Source organism: Henckelia pumila, unplaced genomic scaffold (assembly GCF_033568475.1).
Source record: "Henckelia pumila isolate YLH828 unplaced genomic scaffold, ASM3356847v2 CTG_461:::fragment_3, whole genome shotgun sequence".
In the NCBI taxonomy this organism is placed as follows: domain Eukaryota; kingdom Viridiplantae; phylum Streptophyta; class Magnoliopsida; order Lamiales; family Gesneriaceae; genus Henckelia; species Henckelia pumila.
The window spans coordinates 4,900,183-4,922,423 of record NW_027331831.1 but is presented as its reverse complement, the minus strand read 5'-3'; the positions used below and the strand labels follow the sequence as shown (position 1 = coordinate 4,922,423).

The window sequence follows — 22,241 nt, the reverse complement described above, 5'->3', positions numbered from 1 at the left end:
TGTTACATCTAAGATACTGAAATTAGTTACTCTAATAACATAATGTTTTATAATATTAATAATAATAATAATTATTATTATTATTATTGTATAGTGATAATATTATTATTATTATGATAATAATAACAAAGCCCTCTCCTTTCTTTATCAATGACTAGTATTTTTTAATGTTGTGTGTTCTTACAATTCGTTTTTTTAATGTAGACAATAAATAATAAATTAAAAATTTTAAAAATAATAAAATATAATGTTTTCCTAAACAAATATTCAAAAAAATAGATATATCCTATAAAGTGAGTGTCATTTTTGTAAATAAATAATATCAAAGGGTACAAAGTGAGTGTTATTTTGGTAAATAACAAAACATCTAATTGCTAGAAAAGAGAAAGTCATATAAAATGACTATTTTGCCTAATAATTTTGATTTTATTGAAAATTAATTTAGGAGATAATGATAATTTCAAATAAAACTTCAACAATTAATTGAAAGTTTGTTAATTAGAGGGTCTTTTCTTTAATAAGATAGTACGATATCCATCGGTGCTGGAGGTGCTTTCGGTTTTTAATTGATTTTTTTTTTAGGAAAATAACTTATATTAATCAACCCGATAAGTGGCATATGAATTGATTTTTGACACATTAACAAGTTATTCGATATTATACTCCTCCGATGCGAAATATTTATCCTAGTAATAACATAAATGATTTACGCCTTGGTCACGTAATTAAATATTAATTAACTGAAAAAAAATTTTTGTACATGATAAACCTCAATAAAGTGATCCTCTTGGATGAGCTAATTAACCGAATTAATGAAACTTCTCCAACGAATGATAAGCTGCTGCTAACCTGAAACCACGAACAAGAGTGTTAAGGGGGGCTGGAAGGTGTTCCGACGTATCCCCTACGACGCTTAAGTCAGATGCTAGGATAGCGAAATATAAAGAGTGGTGTGTGCACTTGAGTGAAAATTGAAATCCAAATAATGAAAATGAACTTGATATTTATAGGAGAGGACTTCGGATCTTACGCCTACCTTCCTTATCAAAAATCCAAGAATCCCGGGATCACAATCCCGTATGTTGTGGCTGAGATCTTACCCGAATCTTGTCTGACAAAGAAAACATTGATATACTCAATCTGAGCTGAACTACCTTTGCGAGGGAATTATGTTGCTGCCCTTAGTCATGAGTAAGTTATTGCTGAACTTTTAAGATAGTCACAGACAACCGATCCTAACATCCTAGTTAGCCTATTGAAGTTGTCGAACCAACTTGCTAGGCTAACCTTCTGCTAAAGAAAGGGAGAAAGCTTTACTGAGCTTTCAGAGCTTTTCATTACTAAGCTGATCTCAAAACTAATGCTCTATGCCCATCGTGGAGGGAGCTTAACTGAGCTCCTGAGCTCGCTTGGCCGAGCTCCCGAGCTCCACTGGCCAAGCTCCCGACCCGACCTGCCAAACTTGGTGAGGGAGCTTGGCCGAGCTCCCAAGCTCTCGACCCGACCTGCCAAATTTGGTGAGCTCGCTTGACCGAGCTCCCGAGCTCCATTGGCCGAGCTCCCGACCCGACCTGCCAAACTTGGTGAGAGAGCTTGGCCGAGCTCCCGAGCTCCCATGGTCGAGCTCCCGAACCCGAGCTGTCAAACTTGGTGAGGTAGCTTGGCCGAGCTCCCGAGCTCCTTTGGCCGATCCTGGTTTGCTAATAAATAATCTTTTGAGCTTAGGGTCATCGATGAGTTGAGCTAGTCTCCTTCCTGGGTATCAGTACATATTCTTATTAACGGATCAATTTTTGAGGCATTGAGTTTTTAATCAAAATATTAACCACATTAGAAATTTTATGCATATTAATTTTCATATATATGTTAAAGTCAGTAGTCACGTTCAATTTATGAATAAATTATCTGTAGTTTTTCATAATTATATTTTTAATTTCATGAATTTTTTTAAAAAGTAAAATTAATTAAAAATTTTCCCTAGTGAAGAAAATCATCTCTCAAGAGTCAACAAGACATGTTTAGGATTCCTCCCGCAAAAACCTCAGTAAATGGCCGAACCTCGGAAAAGCTCAAAAACCTCTAGTCCATGTTCGTTTGCCGTGCAAAGATTCAATCTTTACTCAAACCCCTTTCAAGGTTTATGTATTTGCGCCTATACTCACCCTCCTCGCTTCCCAAATCGCTGATGAACCAAATTACCCTAGCATTCCACCAAGAAAATATGCAACTGATTGACCCTCAAAATGTTGCTCAGGTACAACCTTGCCACGTGGGAACCGTCCTGCATAATCTTGTGACGAAACCCAACTCGGCGGTGATGTTTTTTCAGTGGTGTGAAGTAGTTCTGGGCTTCAATCACACGCTTGATTCATACGTTAACTTCTTATGTTTGCTGTTGAGTAGGCGTAATTTTGATGAGGGGAGGTGGGTTTTTGCTAAAATGATAGAGAAGTTTCACGTTTCTGATTTTGAGGTTGTGCTTGTGGATGAGTTGTTTATGATATATGGCTTGAATAAGTGTACTATGTACAGTTTTATCGTGGATTCTTATTGTGGTCTTGGATTGATGGATCGTGCTATTGAGATATTTCACATGATGTGTGAAAAAGGAATTGTTGTGTCGAACTATGCCTTGTTGAAATTTCTAAGTAGTTTGGTTGATTTGAGGCGTCTTCCAGTTATTCTTGATGTGATTGGTACGTTACAAAATAGGTTGATGAGAGGGCATGCGCAATATTTTGATATTTACACTATTGTGATGAATGGTTTCTTGAAAAAGGGAGAGATGACCATGGGGCTGCAGTTTCATAGTAAGATGATTGAGAGAGGGTTTCCTGTTGATATTGTTTTGTGTAACAAGATTTTGAGCCACCTATGTAAAGTTCATTGTATGAACTATGCTCACAAATTATTTTTGTTGATATTAGAAGTAGGCCCGGTACCTAGTGTGGTGACTTTTAGCACTTTGATCAAGGCGTGTTGTCAGGAGAAGAATATGGAAGATGCTTTTGATCTTTATAATTTGATGACAGGGAAGGGGATAGACCCTGACCTTGTCGTGTATAGTATCCTTATTGATGGTTTGTTCAAGGATGGCAAATTGGAGGAGGGCCATCGCCTTCTTTCAGTTGCTCTGAATAAAGGGAATAAGTTGGACATGGTGCTTTTCGGGTCCATTATTGATGCTTATGTACAGAATGGAGATATATTTAAGGGATTTGAAATATATAAAAAAATGTTGATGGAAGGGGTCACGCCTAGCATAGTCATCTATGGCATCCTTGTAAATGGTTTGTGCCAGAGTGGCCAACTTCTTCTGGCTTCTAGCATTTTGGGTCAGCTTATGAAAAATGGTATTAAACCCTCAATTGTGATTTATAGTTGTCTTATTGATGGATTTTTCCGGGCGGGTAATTTGAAAGAAGGGATATTTATGTTCAAAGATATGGAGAAGAATGGATTCATTCCTGATGTTATAGTTTACAGCATCATTATGAACGGTCTCTGCAAACAGGGTCAAATGGATGATGCGCTTTTGTTCTTCTACCGAGCTGTGAATAATGGAATAACTCCAAACATATATATGTTTAACTCCTTAATTGATGGTTGGTGTCAAGTAAAACAAATGAATAATGCAATAAAAGTGTACATGCAAATAGGCTCTTATGGTATAAAACCAGATTTAGTGACTCATACATTGCTTCTCAAAGGTATGCTTGAGAGATCAAGATCAATTGAGGCCTTAAGTTTTTTCTTTCAATTATTGAAGTTAGGTCCTCCCCCAGATGTTGTAACATTTTGTGCTCTCATCAATGGACTATGCAAACTCAAGAATCTGACCGCTGGATTACGGATTTTCAATGTCATGGTTAGGAATGGTGTAAATCCTGACGTAGGCATCTTTAACGCTCTTATTGATTCATTTTTCAAGGAATGTCAGATGAGATATGCTGTGGCCTTATTCAGACAGATATTAGTGCATGGGCCAGAACCTGATGTTGTGACTTATAATACAATAATCTGTGGCTACTGCTCTATGAAAATGTTACAGAAGGCAGTTCAACTATATGAAGTGCTGAAATATAAGCCTGGCAAAGTAAATGTAATCACATATACTATACTGATCGATGCATATTGTAAAGAAGGCAAAATAGATGATGCCAGGTCATTATTTTCTGTGATGTTGGAAACAGGTCCTATACCGAACGTTGTTACACACAGTTGTTTGATTGATGCATACTTTAAATCATGCAATATGGAAAATGCTTTCGAGCTTTACGAAGACATGCTTCAAAAGGGTTTGTCTCCAACTATTGTCAGTTACAGTATCTTGATCGACGGTCTTTGCAAAAGTGGGTCGATGGAGGAAGCGTCCATTGTTTTTTATTCTGCTCTAAGCAGGGGATTAATGCCCGACACAATAGCCTATGGAATTATGATTCATGGTTACCTTAAGGCAGGTAGGCTTGAGAATGCTATATCTTTATACAACCGGATGCTGGAAGATGGTGTTGTTCTGGACCGGATCATGCAAAGTGTCCTTGTGAAGTATAAGCTGCTAAATTCTAATGGAGAGGGTGAAAGTACTCAGTTGGATGCGGTGGAGGATAGATCTTTTTAACACCAGAAGTATGCTGCAACATGGACAGGAGATAATATTTCTTCGTGGGAGCATCTTCATGTGAGTATATACCCATAGTTGTTCAACTGGTAACAAAATGTTCCTTTGCAAATAACTAATTTGATATCATTGTTCTAGTCGTGTCAGGGATGTGATTTGTGAAACATCGAATGAACTATATCGACGGTGTTGACAAAAAACAAGAAAATATGTTGATTTGAAGAGGTATAAAATGTAGACAATGGGATGGAGAAGAATTACTTGTCTTGCTCAACTGTAGTACTATTGTTGGGGGTCTGGAGTTCTATCACTTTATATGAGCACACTTATTGTTGTGTAAACAAATCTATCCAGATAATGGGACTTGCTCTGTAGTGATTGATGTTAAATATGCATAAACCATCGTAAATTTTAGTCTTAATCCTATACACAAGCGCTGCCACCCTACCTTTTCTATAATATGGAAATTTTTGTTCTATTCGTGGCTCGTGCTCCACTCTAACTTTAAAGTGGCATTGCAAAGACATATCTAAAATAAATGCTTGTTGAAATATACTGTGTTTCTGATTTGTCTGTGGAGTGTCGAGTTTGTAATGAAACAAACAGATATATATTTATAGTAGTACTTTTGATTACAATTCGTGGCTTATTTATTGGATATCTCAAACAGCAGGCAAAGCTCAAGGCATCCTCTTTGAAGACAAAGGTGATGGATATGAATACACTAATGGAGGGTATCTCTTGACGACATATGTTGCTGAACAACAAGTCTTCTGTTGTGACTGTTGAGGTTGCCGGAACTGAAGGATCTTGGAAGAGACCAAATTGTTGTTTGCATGTGCAATTGTTGCTTGGAAAAGGTGCTATGGTATGTAAATGTTAGTTTCACTTGCTTGGAATTGAGATTTTTATCAACTCATAGTATAACCTTATGCTACTATAGTCATTGGATTAAATTAATGTTTTGTTGCCTTTTGGGATCTGTCACATGCCTCTCATTGTTCGAGTTTGTTCCATGCATTTATAGAGATGCTTGAGCTTGAGCATCAGAAGCTCGACATTAGTAGGGAAAATTGAATTTCACTGAACTGTTTGGTCTTTAAAAATTAACTGTCAACTGTAAAAGGGCACTCGAGCTCGTAGCTTGAGCCAGACTTGAAGAATAGCTTGAGTAGCCCAGAGTATTACGGGTGAGCATTATATCGATTAAACCGAATTTCCTGATCGAACCGAATGAATTCGGTAATTTGGTTTTAGTGTTAGAAAATTTCAGTTGGTTTTCGTAAAAAAAAAAAAAAATCGGTTAACTGAATTATGAATAATTAAATTTTGAATTTTTTATTAAGCATTACATATAATTTATAATATTTTATGTGTTTATATTTAATATTGTACTTAATTTTTGTAATTTAAATTTTTTTAAGCTTAATGTATTTTATTATGATGATAAAAATCCCATATTTCAATAATTAATTTTATAAATTTTTGTATTTTTTAATTTTTTTTTCGTAAAAAAATCGGTTGATTTGGTTTTAGTTTTTTTAGTATTGCAATATTTAATTTCTCCCTTAATATTTTACATGATCGGGATGTAAAGAATCATATATGCGAGATATTCTTCTTTCTTCTCCTTCTCTACCATAATGATGAAAAAGCATCGTCTTTTCGTTGCATAATTCATCTTTAAACATTTATAAGTAGCATGTTTTTTTCTGTTCTCAGGTTTGTGTGCTTGCGGGTGCATCCAACGTTCAATTTGCCACACCCCACCGAATCATATTGTTTCACTCACTGCCACTGATCCGTCAAACCATGAAATTTGTCCAGATACCAGTGAGCAGTTCTTTGAAGGCGATTTCCAGCCAAATGGTGAGATTCTTATCTGGTCTCATTTGTATCACCACTCTGATAAAAGACGACGTCTGTTAAACATAATTTTGACTGGTTTAATCGAATCCTCATCTTTAGGTGAATGGATGCTCGTTGATAAATGTCTTGGCATGGCATTACGAAACCAGTTTGACATCAACCAAGCACAGAAATGTCTCGTTCACTGGGGGACAGGGACCGTTGAGCTTAGAGCTCTGGTCCGAACACTGGCCTGTTTCAAAGGAAACTCCTCTTGTGATGTCCCACGAGTACGATGCACAAGGAATGCTCTAACCTCTCCAAGGATCAGCTAGAGTTGGCTTTTCGTTTTTCGTTTTGGTGTGCTTTTATTGTGATGAAGATGTTAAAGTATACTACTCCATCCTCAACTTGTCTAATAAATTTTATGGATATTAATTGTGTGGAGTTTTGCATGTTGAATCTGTTTATATTTTCATAAACAAAGAGAGAGGCATCCTTGTTTTGTACAGTTAAAGAAGCAGCTTCCTTTCAACTTTACTTACAACAGGAGGCTGCTTCAGGCGGTAAGTGATAAGTCATACCCTGCAAATTTAAAACATGGTTCATCAAATTAAAATAATAATACACCAGCAGCAGCAACATTTGTAATAATAAATACTTTAGAAGAAGATAAACCATTTTGTCAATACAAAATCCACAACATTAAAAGCTTAACAAACTGAAAATTATTATATGTTCTAAAACCTGGAAAGTACATCAACTGTTCAAATCCCTTGCAGGTCTCCTTTTTTTATTTTTTTAATATATAATAGTGATAATAATATGATAATGATAACAAAGACCTCCCTTTTCTTGATCAATGATATCCAATGGGTGCTGGAGCTGCTTTCAGTTCAAGTCCCTGACAGTGAATGTCCTACAAACAAATGAGAAGTAATCAGAAATCAGTCCAGGCCAGAAGCTAGATTTTTATGCAGTAAACAAGAAACTTATAGGGGTGTGAGTCCCATTTCTTCCATAAGACAGACGAAACAGGATTCAATTCCAAAGTCATGGCCTTGAAAAATACATAAAACCAGGCTTAAAAATTATGGGCATACCGATGCGAAATGGTTAACATCACGGTGATGAGCCTCGTCCGCACGAATCACCATGACAACATCGCGGAGAGTCGACCCCGGTGGCAAACGCCAGTAGTCAAGAGCTATAGCCGGTGCCGGCACATTCTCGATATTCCCTTTGTCCAACTCCTTCAAAAACTCAGTGTACGAGTGAATGGCTTCCTCCTCCAAATACCCCACTATCCGGTGAGCCATTTTCGGCGAAACCAGATAGGCGAGGAAGTAGGCGTTGAAGAACACTCCCTGGACCGTGAACACCAAGGCTCGCTCGTACCATCGAGGCTGGGACACCTCCATGAATGTCATGAGGTGCATTCTTTCATTCTCTGCTTCTTCCAGCAATGCTTTGATCCAGCCGCCGCTGTGCTCGAATCGGCGTAGCGATTTGCAGTGCAACAGCATGCCTCCGACCATGCCGGGGACTGCTGCCACTGTTTCTAACATCATCGCTCGGCATCCGTACCGCTTCTGTAAAGTTTAAACATTTTTGACAAGATCGTGACTTGATCTAAAATAATTTGTCACCAAATTCTTAATTCTTCTGTACGTTATATTTTCATGGCCTAAGGCATTGAATCATAGTTCAACAAATACCTGAAAAAATATATCAGTGGGTAATCTAAGAGCCTTGACTGTCCAAAACGCCATCTTGTCCATCCATGTCACTGGAGCATGATGTTTCTTCAGATCTATGGATGTATTACTTTTGTACGTCTCCCATGGCTGATTAAATTATCATCCATTTCCCGATAAATAATTCAGTAAATCCAGATAAATGAATAATAAAGTTTAATCTGTAACAAAATAAATAAATAAATAAACCAAAATCATGATTAAATTTGTACCCTGAAGCAGTTCCATTTCCATTCCGTGCCATCTTCCTTAGTAATCTTTGCAGGTTCAACGCCCCAGTAACTGACGACTACACCCTTGTTACCGTTCCCACCACCGCTAGCATCGGCGCCACCAGATGCACCGCCGTGCACCTCCTCCTTCTCCTCCTCCTGCCGCTGCTTCTCACCCAATGCCAGAGTGCTGGATTTACGCACCTCCACGGCCGGAAACCTCGTCCATGTCTTCCCCGAACCATTTTCGAGATTTCTGGTCAAAAATATCGCCGCGCCGCCGTGATTGCGTCCCCTTAGCGATGCAGCTGCGTCCTTCGCAGCACCACCGAGCGATGCGGCGGCGGAAAAGTATCGCGGCCCCGCGTGGTGTAACACCGATTTCGCCACCCTGCTGGCTGTGCTCCGGCTAATCATCATCCTTCGTGCGAATCAAAGATCGAAGACAAAGAAATTGTATGAGGAAATTAACGATTAAAGATTTGTGAGAATTTGTGAAGAACTTGAAGTACAAGTTTTTGATATGTTTCCCGAAAGAAAGATTTGTGTGAAAATTTTGTTCGGTTGCATGGAATTTATAGTGAGGGGTATTGCGGTAATATTACGCGAACGTATTGCTTGGAAGCACGCTGCACGCTCAACGTATAATTTTAGCTTGCCACTTTTGACCTTGGTATTTTGGTCCTGAATACAACAGTCTAGAAACATTTAAAATGAGTTTTTTAAAAAAAAAATAAAAAATAAAGAAACGTTTAAAATGACAACGATGGACATTAAAAATTATTTTTTATGTCAAAAATATTTTTTTATTATAATATGAGTTAAATCGATTCGTCTTTCAAATATAAATCTATAATTTCATCTCATAAGAGATATATTAATCAAGTATTTGTTTGTATTTAAAATTAAAATATATGTATGTATACGTCATCACTCAAAATCTAAATATATCTAACAAGTTTTTTTTAGAGTTATGATACATATACACGGGAGAGTTACACGACTATCATTAATATTTTTTGAAGAGTTTTTTTCTAAATAAAGTACATGGGTCATTTTTTAATCTCATAGCGAAAATTTTAGAAACGTAAAAATATTGGTAAGGACATGGTAATAATAGAGTGGCAATTTAGGAAAATGACAGGCTGTTATTTATGACATTGAAATTGTTTTCTTGGAGAGCAAGTTCAGAAGAGAAGATATTGCGTGGGTCCAACTGGTGCCAGATTGGCAAATTCGCATATTCCCTCCGTGTTCATCGTTAAACAAGTCTACCTTTGACCATTCAAATTTATAAAAAAAAAAAAAAAAAAAATAGTCTACCCTTTGTTTGAATTTATTTTATTAGCATTTTACATGTGTTTTCGTTACTATTATATATTTGTTTAAATTAATTCAAAAAATTCTGAGTTTGCCGAACGATTTCGATTACAGGAAGACTTTTGAAATAAGGAGATAAATTTGAAATTCATCGAGTTGATGTAAAAAATAATTTGTTAGGATTTCAAAACACGTCATTTGTATTTATATCTCCTACACTTTATGCATTTGACACCCATCTTTTTTATCAAATGTAAAAATATAACATAAAAATTATAACATAAAAACGTATCAAAACACCAGATTTGAGACTTGAAGTCGACTAAAATAGCAATCAAATGCCATGGATTCATTTCAGGCTTGAGCTGGAGTCGAATATTATTCGAACGGAATGCAAATCACGTTTGATGACCAAGCAAATAATATACGATGTGATATGAATTATCTACATCCCCAACAAAGAATAGGAAATAATATAATTTTGAGTAACACTATTGTGAGACTGTCTCATTCGTGAAACGGGTCAATTGTACCCATATTTATAATAATAAGTAATACTTTTGACATAAATTGTAATACTTTTTAATGGATAACCCATATAAAAGATCCGTCTTATAAATATGACCCTTGAGACAGTCTCATAGAAGTTTTTGCCTATAATTTTATATTCTTCTCTTTATAATTTATATTATTTTGGTCATTCAATAGTATATTTTAGGAAATAATATAATTTTATATCCTTCTCTTTATATTATTATTATGGTCATTCAATAGCATATTAAATTTTTAATATTTTCCCAAGGTTAGTAGTAGTAGATCAACTCCCCATCTAATTAATTTTCAATTACTCTGATAAATAAATAAACAAAAGCATAACTTATTTATAAGAGTTGTGGAACCAAATGCTCAGTATGTTTGAGAAACAGAGTCAGCTTGAAAATATGTCCAGTCATATTCAAACTAGTTTCATCTACGATAGTTTCGAGTACCAATCAAATAATATTCGAGCATGGCTTGAGATGATCACAAATTAAGCCCCCGTGTAGTAAAGGTTAGTTAATCTTACGAATTTATTCAAACTTGATACAAGTACAGTAGTTAAATGTAATTCAGACATGGTTGAGTTAACGGATCTTACGATGATTCACTGAAACGCCGACATAACATAAGGATCATAACAAAGATCCGAAGAAGCACGAGTACGGAACCACAAGTCACTAAACAACAGATAACACAAGCATCATAACATAGAGTAAACGAAAACCAAACAGTTGGTTCGAGAAAATCATCATGCAGCAGCTGCTTCTTCCTTCAGTTGCTTCACCTTAGTGATGTAATCACTCATGGCTTCATCGCACGATTTTCCTGTAAGAATTTGGCAAGACAAAACAAAACGAGCATCAAGTACGGTGATCAAGTTGTCAAATGACAGTAGTTAAAGAATAAGAAGAAAGGTGTGTTTGCCTGGATGCGACTAATATACCTTCGTTGGCTTTCCATGCATCCCACTTCGCCCTATCTCTCTGGTTAAAAATACCGGGACGGCCTGTTTTTGGATACAGTTCATGTATTTTTATTTTTTTTTATGCAGAGGAAAACAGAGATTCATAAAATGGAGTTATTTTAGTAAAACACTGACTTGTGTTGACGTTTCCAACTGTAGCTTGCTTGTAAAGCCCATACAGGATAAGCAAGTTTTCGTTGGTGGTAGTATTGGGTAAAGTCTTTGCCAACTTAGCATGCTCCTCAAATTCCTCCTAAAGCCATCGAATTTTTTCGGTGAATAGTTATCAATCATTCAAGAATTAAAAATTGAGTAAGAAAGGAGAATCATGTACTCATCATGAATATAAACATTTATCAGAAAGAAAACAAGATCCAGCAGAAGTTGAAACAAATTTACAAATTGTATACTAGTTAACTGGATATCTATCTAGACTATCTGTACCATTTAAAAGCTGAGTCCACTACTGTGATACCCGATCTATGCGCCACTTTTACTATCCAACTTGTTGGAAAGTACAATTTAAACTTAAAATTTCCAGTCAGCCACTGTGGCACTGATTCATAAGTCTCATGAGTAGCTCCGCAACTCTTAAAAACAAAAAATACATGAGACACAATCGAAAATGAGACATCAACAAAACTTAATTCGGATATCCTAAGGGCTAAGATGTAACAATTTGAGATCCATATTCCACGGAGGCCACAAGCATAATCGTATGTATACAGGAAAGAGAACATGGATTAGTGCTTTCATTACACGATCGATCTAATATCGAAAACGTGTGACCTGCTAATACAGTAGGGGACAATATGAAAAACGACCTTATGTTTCAGAATATTTTAGAACAATATGTACATTCCAGACCCATCCCTCATTGTTACAGAAGTAAAAAGTTCACTCTACCACATATAATATCTAAAAGATCAAATCTTGGCACTCAAAAAATGTAAGTTAGTTCATAAATTTTCGGGTGTTGTTTACAGAAAACATTATATTTAACGAATTTCCAGATTCTCAGTCTTTTTTTTCACTTCAGCAGATTGATTCATGTCCTAGAAGAAAACTGATAAAAAATGTTGGAAAACAAGGATAAAACAAGAAATCATTTTGCCCCAAATTCAGAATAAATCACTACATAAATCAAACCAATTATCCCCAACAACAGATCAGCCACCATCGACTAAATTTTTCACGGATTTTTCAAAAAATAATCTCCCGATCGAGCCCAAATGCCCAGATCTAGTACTGATCATGAATTGATTCAAAAACTGATGCATACCCACGTTAAAATCACAAAATGCGAAAAATACATGTATCGTAAAGAGTAATCCCTTCCCAAAATGCGTGATTAACTTAAGCATACCTTCAAACTCATATCTTGAATTCAGTTTTCTTGGATCTGAAACGATTTCCTGATCTTCACAAGCCAGTGATGCAAGAACGTAGCTGCTTTAGTGCAGTATCTTTTATTTTATACGCGCTTTGCACACCTGGTACGTCTGCAAATATTATTTGTATTTTATAATATTATGTTTTGTGATATGAAAGATTGGAAAAACTTGATTTTATTTTAAAATAATAAATAAATAGATAGAAATTTAATTCATAATATATAAAATTAATGGTGTTTAATAATGGTAGATTTGGATTAATGGTGGTTAATAAGGTTAAATATGAAAGTTCACATAAATATATTAAAAATAGTTATTATAGTACACTCCTGCTTTATTATATAGTAATAAAATAAAAAATAAATCGACCAAGTTATGAGAAATTTAATTCATAATATATAAAATTAATGATATTTAATAAGGGTAGATTTGGATTAATGGTGGTTAATAAAAGTAAACATGGAAATTCACATAAATATACCAAAAATAGTTATTATAGTACTCTCTTATTTTATTATATATAGTGATAGATATTATATATAATACAAAGTTCTGTTCAAGAAAATATATATAATAAAAAGAAAACCAAAATTTATAATTTAACTTCATTGTATACCTATATTTATTTCTAAATATGTAATTATAAGCGTATAAAAAGTTATTGATAAAAATAATTTGACCGATTAATAGATCATTCTTTTTTCACGTTCTTTTTTCATGAAAATTTATTAGTAATTTTGAAATTTCATATCAATGATGTATGCAATTAGCCCAAAAAAATATTCTGACGGCCAATCAGACCCGGCCCCTTCTATTTTCTAAATTTATATATTTAAAATCATTATATGTTAATAAATAAATGAATGCATCAAAATATTATTTTTTATTTATACACACAACAAATAAATCGATTGGATGGATTATGGTTATCAGTCAGAAATTAATTAAGAGTAATTACATTAAATAAAATAAATTATTAAACAACAAATTTAACAATGCTATCCATTGGAATTGGGATCATGTTAAATTTCAACGATTCCTCTCTAAAATGGACCCAGCTAGCGAACACTGTAACATGTCATTTATAAATAAATATTTTTAAAAAAACCAAAAAACACGGCCTGGTATGAAAACCAAGTGAGTACATATTTCTACCATCGAGATTTTGGGTTCTCAATCCATGATGAATTTCCAAACATAATAAGATTATCATAAAGAACAGAACAAGCAATTAGTGTACGTACTACACTGATATGAAAACTAACTGGCAATCTAAGGCAGAAGTAAAAGAAACAGAGAATCGGTCGGCCCCTTTTGGTTTCTTCTTCCATAGATGATACATCAAAAAACATTTTCAATCCAAATGATACACATACTGGCGTGACAAATAATGCCTTCTTTATCAGAGATCAGACTATCCATGTATAATGTGCAGTTGCAACTATTAAATGCGGCGCTGCTTTCTGCGACGGCAACCATTATGAGGTTTGCGAGTGGTGTCCTCGACGTAAACAACTGGGTGAGAATCTGCACGTGAATGTGAATAGCCATCTTTAAAGCTCAGGATTGCTAGCTTCTTTTTTCTGAAAAAGGTCGACCCGTTCACTTTCACCACCACTGACTTTATTTTCATTTGCCTTACTTTCTGTCCTATGTCCTCTGCAGCTGCTTCACCTGAGTATCGGGCTAACTTACCACCTTTTCCAGACAGTTTTCCTGCAGATATTCCCAGTTTTTTGTTACCTTTGGAATCTGTCAAGGTCACAAAGGCATTGTTTCGCATAAGCTTTATATGGACAATATCCGCATTTGCCTCAATTATTCTATTTGGATATGATGGAAATCTTCCGAACCCATTACTGCCAGATTCCAGAGGCAACCCATCAATATAGTTTGTTGGTCTCTGAGTCCTTCGTGTTTCAACCTCAACTCGGGGTCCAGAATGAAAGCAACTCCTGCAGCCAGATGTGTACGGAAAAGAAACACTCCTTGGTATTTCTAGCACACGAAAATTCAACCCCAGATTCCCAAAAGTTGATGACTGTAGAGGTCTCTCAGTCTTAGAGCTCTTTATAGTACCTGCTTATCATGTGATTTGGAAAAAATAACTATACATGTTTAGCAACACTCCCTTCGTGGCATTTGTTTCAAATCAGAGAAATTAGGGGGAAAAAAGTTAGGAAGTTCCGAGGGCATCCTATTCTCCAGAAATTTGGAGACACCTATTTTATCGTGCAACATTTGATCCATTTACAACAATCTATTGCTGAACAGCTCAAGTTGTTTCAGTTCGTTCTTCTTAAACGAGTTTTGCACTCTAACTTCTCAGGTATCCTTCCATTCATCGTTTCATTAACTAGCTCCAAGTACAATACAGTCCCTTGGACTTAAACCAGATTATCCATATGATAGGAATAGAATGAAAGTTGAAGAGCCAAACCTGTTATTTGTATCTAACTAAAAGCTCCAGACTTCTGAAAAAGATTATATAATTATCTACCTCCCAAAATGACTAACAAACAGAACCGTGTAACTTCTATCATGTACAATTTTCTGGTAATCAAAACAAGCATGGTTGTATCCTCAGGGATTGAACTATATTCATTCACAATGAAATGGACCTCAAATTTCCACCCTCGTAAATATTATCGACGGAAGAAAAAAAGGAAAACAAAAATTGTACCGAATTCAATTTCAACTGCTCAAGACTATGCGTTCACACTTGCTGTTTGCATCCTAGTGCAATTTGGTTCATTATGATTCTATTAAAAGAAGATACTCCCAATAAAAATTCTTCAATCGCATCCCCTTCACAAAATTACTTTCCCCATATATTAAAATCTACTACAGAAATGCAGCAAAAAACACTCCGAAATTACATGGATGACACAAATTCTTAATTCTTAATCTAACAAAAGGGCAAGTAGACAAGCCCATGCACACGCTAAAGCAGAATCAAAAAATTCTTTATTTCTACTTTATTAAGTGACATTTAAAGCAACTGGCTCCATAATCTGGAAGTACTACTTAAAACGTGACTATCCATAACACTAAATTAAGCAGATAGTAACGGGATGATTCTTAGAGGAATGCCATGAATGTGGTTTCAAAAATAATTTAAAACCCAAAACATTGTAAAGGAACGGGCAATCGTAAAATCAACTTCAAATTGCAGTTCATATCACATAGCTCACATAACACTTAGCTGATTGCACCCAAAAGACAGTCAGCTTTCCCCAGGGGTGTACATTCGGAAATTTTCCACTAATGAAGACACTAAAATTGCCCTAGACATTTTGAAACCTTAAAAATGCACATTACATGATTATTGATAACAAAAAACACGGAACATAAATTGAATGATGAATCGACTAGTTTATAACTCGAAGTCTCCATTGCATAAACTCGAGCACGTCTAAAAATTAAAAAATGGAAAGTCACAGAGCACCCAGCGGGCCAGCAAATCAATTACAGATTTATCAGAACCGAAAAGGTATCACATGAACATTCAAATGGAGCTACCAATTCAAATGAAAGTCACAGAGCACTCAGCAAATCAATTACAGATTTATCAGAACTGAAAATATATTACATGAACATTCAAATGGAGCTACCAATTCAAGACTGTAAACGCACAAATTTCGAACAGAACACAAAACTGATTACCGTAAAAATGAAGAAGATTTTAGAACGAACCTGGAAAATCATGATCCTTCTGCGAACATCGCGAAAGAGCAGTCAAGGCTCGAAGCGATCCGAATCCAGTAGTGCGAGCAGCTTGGTTGGCTCGAGAAATGGATCCCAGAAGTGAACATCGGAAAATCATTGTGTTGGGGATACCGGGCTTGAGGTTCCAGCAAAGGGAAATATATATTTTTTATTTTTAAAAATATCCTTATAATTTAAGCCCATTAAAATATTTTATGGGCAAGCCTAAACCTACATAAATTTTCTTTTTTATCTCAATATGAAAAAACAATCGAGTTATAAATTAAGACTTGTATTTCCATACCATGTCTAATTAGTTAATAGTAGACAAATGACTCTTTTTAATAAATTTTCGACACATTAATTAGTTACAAATGGTTTAATATAAATAAATAAATATTAGTATTCCGCTGCACGCGTTGCGTGCTCGTACATTTCGTTTTTTCTTTTAAAAGACAATAAATAATAAATTGTAAAATTAAAAAAATAATAAAACTGTTGAAAATATATTATATTATATTAGAATTATTGAAAATTGAGTTGTATTATTTTGAAAATTAGTGTGTGATGATGTAGATGATGATGATTTAATTTTTGGACTAATCTCTCATTGAGATCTATAAATAGGTCTCTCCATTTGTGTAAAAAAAACACAATTTGAGAGAATAAAGTTAAAGTGTGGAGTTTGAGAATATTTTGAGTTTTTGAGTTTTATAAATTTTACTTTTCACAACACGTTATCAGCACGATCGCTCGAAGGTTCTCTATAATTTTCGACGCTCCAAAATACAAGAAGAAGTCAAAAATATTCAACAAGTAAGAATTTTTATTTTACTGTTTATATATTTTTATTGTGTATATATTAATATATAATATCATGTTATGAATTTTTTAAAAAACTTGTTATAAATCTTGGGAGGATGTTAAGACGACATCCCACACTCCCGGTAAGGGATACGACAAGTATAAAAGCCTTTAAGGTTTTTAAACATTATAATCATATTTGTATAATGTCATGTTATTATATAAAAGGTTGTCTATGACACCGATCTTATAATAAAGTGATATGATATACTATACCTGACTTTATACTAACTATATTGGTATAATTTCATAATATTATATAAAAGGTTGTCTACGACACCAATCTTATAATAATGTGATATGATATACATAATTATTTAATTATGATTATCATTATATGCATTGTATCATTATCACAAATTTTTATTCAACACATACTCGATTTTTCTTTACCCCCAACGGTCACAAACGGCTAGTTTTTGGCCTATAAATATTTTCACTCAAACTCATTTTCAATCACACCAAAATTCATTCTTCATCTCAAAACATTTTCTCCTCGGTTTTTTTCGAAAAAGAAGAAGATGGAGTTTTTGGCTTTTCTAAGGATATTTTTCATAACGATTATGATCATCATGCTCACGAGTTTTGTACTCACCAGCGATTTTTCACCACATGTTTTTTCTCTATTTGTACACTTACTTGTACTCATCGTTTATCCATTATTTTGTATTGTCATATTAATGAAAATTAACTAATAAAATGCATTGTTATTTTTCTAGTACCACCATGTCAAACTTGGCAAAGCTTGAATTCGTTGCACTCGATATCACTGGAAAAAATTATATGCCATGGACTCTTGATGTTGAGATGCATCTTGAGTCATTGGGTCTAAGTGAAAGCATTAAAGAAAATAATATATCAACCTCACAAGATAAAGCAAAAACTATGATTTTCTTGCGCCGACATCTTGATGAAGGGTTGAAATGTGAGTATCTCATCGAAAAAGACCCATGACTTTATGAAAAGGGCTGAAAGAAAGATTTGAGCATATAAGGGAAGTAATACTCCCGACCGCCCGTGATGAATGGAATACGTTGAGATTCCAAGACTTTAAAAAAGTCAGTGATTATAATTCTGCGATGTATCGAATAGTCTTGCAATTAAAATTATGTGGACTTGAAGTCACAGAGATGGAAATGCTTGAGAAAACATTTTCCACTTTTCACGCATCGAATATAACTCTACAACAACAGTATAGAGTGCGTGGATTTTCGAGATATTCCGAACTAATCGCATGTCTTCTTGTGGCGGAAAAGAACAACGAATTGTTAGTAAGAAATCATCAATCCCGACCCACTGGATCAACGGCATTTCCTGAAGCAAATGTCGTAATGAAAAATGAAAACCAAAATCAAAGGAATAGACCAGATTTTGGTCGTGGACGAGGTCGAGGACGTGGGCGTGGACGTGGACATATAAATGACCGTAGTCGTGGACGCGGTCGTGGATATGAAAATAATCGAGATAGTTATTTCAGTAACTCATCTCAAAAGAGCGTCACGCACCACCCACTAAAAAGGCAGCATGAAAACATAAGTGAAAATGAAAATCACTCAAAAAGAACCGAGAGTGTTTGTTATAGATGTGGCACTCCGGGACATTGGTCACGAACTTGTCGAGCCCCCGAGCACCTTTGTAAGCTCTATAAAGAATCGATAAAGGGGAAAGGAAAAGAGACCAATTTTGTTGAAAATAGTGACCATTTAATTGGTTCAACTAGTTTCAGTGCTGCAGATTTTTTGAATGATTTCGAAGACATTGATTAAAAGATTGGTGGGACTAGATTGTAACAAATTTGTATTTTTCATGTATTTTTGTATTATAAAGCATGTTATATTTTATATTTGTATTGTACTTAATTTTTCTTTATTACATTTTTGTGAAGTTTGATATGGAATGCTATGAGCAAACATGGAAATAATATCATGGAAATTTGCATACCAAATAGTGGTAAAACGCACACTATTCTGCGAGATGAAAGATATTTCTTGGAACTAAAACCAACAAAAACAATGGTGAATACAATATCAGGTCCTGTAGACTTGATTGAAGGTTTTGGTAAAGCGAAATTTTTGTTACCTAATGGTACAAAATTTTTGATAAATGATGCTTTATATTCACCACGATCGAAAAGAAATTTGTTGAGTTTTAATGACATATATTCTCATGGGTATGATACTGAAACAATGACTGATGGAAATCAGAAATATATGTGTCTTACCACATATAAGTCAGGAAAGAAATTTGTAGTTGAGAAACTACCAATGCTCCCTACTGGATTGCATTATACACATATAAGTCCAATTGAATCAAATATGGTGATGGATAATTCATCAATATTAACAAATTGACATGATCGATTGGGACATCCTGGTTCAACAATGATGCAAAGAATTATTGAAAATACACATGGTCATCCACTGAAAGACCAGAAGATCTTTCAGAATAATAAGTTTCAATGTAAAGCATGTTCACTTGGAAAACTTATTATAAGACCATCACCAGCTAAAATCCAAACTGAATCACCCATATTTCTTGAACGTATTCAGGGTGATATTTGTGGGCCAATTCATCCACCATGTGGACCATTTCGATACTTTATGGTATTGATCGATGCCTCTAGCAGATGGTCACATGTATGCTTATTGTCAACTTGAAATGTGGCATTTGCAAGATTGATGGCTCAAATAATAAAATTGCGAAATCAATTTCCCGATTATACAATCAAGAAAATAAGACTTGATAATGCTGGAGAATTTACATCCCAGACTTTCAATGATTATTGTATGTCAATGGGAATCACTGTTGAACATCCTGTAGCTCATGTTCATACGCAAAATGGATTAGCTGAATCATTGATTAAACGTCTACAACTGATTGCTAGACCAATGATTATGAAAAGAAAACTCCTTATTTCTATATGGGGACATGCAATTTTACATGCTGCGGCATTAATTCGCATCAGACCAAGTGCATATCATAAATTCTCCCCATTGCAACTTGCATTTGGTAAAGAACCAAATATCTCTCATCTAAGAATTTTTGGATGTATGGTGTATGTGCCTATTGCACCACCTCAACGATAAAAAATGGGTCCTCAAAGAAAAATCGGTATTTATATCGGTTATGATAGTCCATCAATCATTCGATATCTTGAGCCTCAGACAGGCGATGTGTTTACAGCACGCTTTGCTGATTGTCATTTTAATGAAGAAATATTCCCAGTGTTAGGGGAAGAAAAGAAACACATCGAAAAAGAAATCACATGGTATGTACCATCATTGTTACGTTTGGATCCAAGGACCAAACAATGTGAAAATATGTACAGCAAATTGTACATTTGCAAAGAATAGCAAATCAAATGCCAGATGCATTTGCAGACACAAAAGGGGTGACAAAATCATATATACATGCCGTAAATGCCCCAGCTCGAATTGAAATTCCAAAGAAACATATTGAAGACACTCATGATGTCATTAAACGCCTGAAGCGTGGAAGGCCAGTCGGTTCCAAGGATAAAAATCCTCGGAAAAGAAAAGGCATAGAGAAGCACGATGATCATAAAATAGAAAATGGTGTTCCAGAAGAAACACCTGATGATGAAAATGTTCTGTCAGAACCACAAACTGACGAGAATCGTGAAATCTCTATCAATTATATTAATACTGGAAAAATATGGAACCGAAAAGACATAGAATATATTGATGAGATATTTTCTTATAATGTGGCTTGTGACATCATAAATGAAAATGAGGATCATGAACCAAAATCTTTTGGTGAATGTAAAACTCGTCATGATTGGGCCAAATGGAAAGATGTCATCCAGGTTGAATTGGATTCCCTGAATAAACGTAATGTTTTTGGACCTATAGTCCTCACACCTGAAGGTGTAAAACCTGTTGGATACAAATGGTTTTTTATTCGAAAGCGAAATGAGAAAAATGAAATAGTCAGATATAAAGCTAGACTTGTTGCACAAGGTTTTTCTCAAAGACCTGGAATTGATTATGAAGAAACGTATTCTCCTGTTATGGATGCAATTACGTTTCGATATTTGAGAAAAACCTTGTGCAACAAGTCTCCTGTTATGGATGCAATTACGTTTCGATATTTGATTAGTTTGGCAGTGTCTGAAAATTTGGAAATGTGTCTTATGGATGTTGTTACAGCTTACTTATACGGATCACTTGATAGTGATATATACATGAAAATCCCTGAAGGATTTAAGATGCCTGAAGCACAAAGTTCAAAACCCAGAGAATTTTATTCTGTAAAATTGCAAAGATCATTATATGGGTTGAAGCAATCAGGCCGAATGTGGTATAATCGGCTAAGTGAACACTTGATGGAAAAGGGATATGTAAATGATCAAATATGCCCTTGTGTTTTCATCAATAAAACAACATCCGGATGTGTAATTATTGCTGTATATGTTGATGATTTAAACATCATTGGAACGAATAAAGAAATTCAAGAAGTTATGATGTACTTGAAAGAAGAATTTGAAATGAAGGATCTTGGAAAAACCAAGTACTGTCTGGGTTTGCAAATCGAACAAAAAGAATGTGGAATTTTTGTCCACCAGGCAAATTATACAGAAAAGATCCTTAAACGTTTTAATATGGATATATCAAATCCATTAAGTACTCCAATGGTTGTAAGATCATTAAACATAAAAAAGGATCAATTCCGTCCATGTGAGGATGATGAAGTTATTCTGTAGTAACCCAGATTCTATTTTAAGATAATAATATGTTAAACATGATTAAGGGTTAGTAATTAACCGATTCCGGAGTTTATTGGGCTTTTGAGTTTGGGCCGGATCGGAAGTTCTGAACTCAGATCGAAAGCTCCGATCCCAGCCATTTCGGAAGCTCATCGGGAGCACAGAGATCGGAAGCTCCGATCCTGGAACGGACGTTCCGATCTCGAGCTGCCAGCAATGCTCGATGACTCAGCCACGAGTTTTGACAAGTGTTGAACGTAGAGCAGATCGGAAGCTCCGATCGTCCG

At 35.0% G+C, this 22,241-nt stretch overlaps 4 protein-coding genes across 8 annotated transcripts; 1 reads left to right on the top strand and 3 right to left on the bottom strand.

The window, feature by feature from the left end:
• Positions 1-2,018: 2,018 nt before the first annotated feature.
• LOC140871247 (uncharacterized) lies at positions 2,019-6,746 on the top strand. Of its 5 annotated transcripts, XM_073273665.1 has the most exons (5): positions 2,019-4,629; positions 5,295-5,489; positions 5,649-5,811; positions 6,344-6,490; positions 6,590-6,746. In XM_073273665.1, the coding sequence occupies exon 1, from the start codon at positions 2,087-2,089 to the stop codon at positions 4,619-4,621; it is 2,535 nt and encodes an 844-aa protein (XP_073129766.1). In that variant the 5' UTR covers positions 2,019-2,086; the 3' UTR covers positions 4,622-4,629; positions 5,295-5,489; positions 5,649-5,811; positions 6,344-6,490; positions 6,590-6,746. The 5 variants fall into 5 exon arrangements, with proteins under 5 accessions (XP_073129766.1, XP_073129765.1, XP_073129767.1 ...); XM_073273664.1 differs by lacking the exon at positions 5,649-5,811; XM_073273666.1 differs by lacking the exon at positions 5,649-5,811 and having other exon boundaries at positions 5,292-5,489.
• Positions 6,747-6,901: 155 nt separating this feature from the next.
• Positions 6,902-8,977, bottom strand: LOC140871248 (ubiquinol oxidase 2, mitochondrial-like). Its single transcript, XM_073273669.1, has 4 exons — positions 8,439-8,977; positions 8,188-8,316; positions 7,573-8,061; positions 6,902-7,388 (listed from the first exon to the last, which is right to left on the bottom strand). The coding sequence occupies exons 1-4, from the start codon at positions 8,856-8,858 to the stop codon at positions 7,329-7,331; spliced, it is 1,098 nt and encodes a 365-aa protein (XP_073129770.1). The 5' UTR covers positions 8,859-8,977; the 3' UTR covers positions 6,902-7,328.
• A 1,827-nt stretch (positions 8,978-10,804) lies between these two features.
• LOC140871878 (acyl-CoA-binding protein) lies at positions 10,805-12,781 on the bottom strand. Its single transcript, XM_073274619.1, has 4 exons — positions 12,629-12,781; positions 11,398-11,515; positions 11,242-11,304; positions 10,805-11,123 (listed from the first exon to the last, which is right to left on the bottom strand). Exons 1-4 carry the CDS (start codon positions 12,638-12,640, stop codon positions 11,047-11,049), a joined length of 270 nt encoding a protein of 89 aa, XP_073130720.1. The 5' UTR covers positions 12,641-12,781; the 3' UTR covers positions 10,805-11,046.
• Positions 12,782-13,783: 1,002 nt separating this feature from the next.
• Positions 13,784-16,518, bottom strand: LOC140872099 (small ribosomal subunit protein uS11m). The gene is made up of 2 exons (XM_073274843.1): positions 16,353-16,518; positions 13,784-14,735 (listed from the first exon to the last, which is right to left on the bottom strand). Exons 1-2 carry the CDS (start codon positions 16,480-16,482, stop codon positions 14,101-14,103), a joined length of 765 nt encoding a protein of 254 aa, XP_073130944.1. The 5' UTR covers positions 16,483-16,518; the 3' UTR covers positions 13,784-14,100.
• Positions 16,519-22,241: the final 5,723 nt, after the last annotated feature.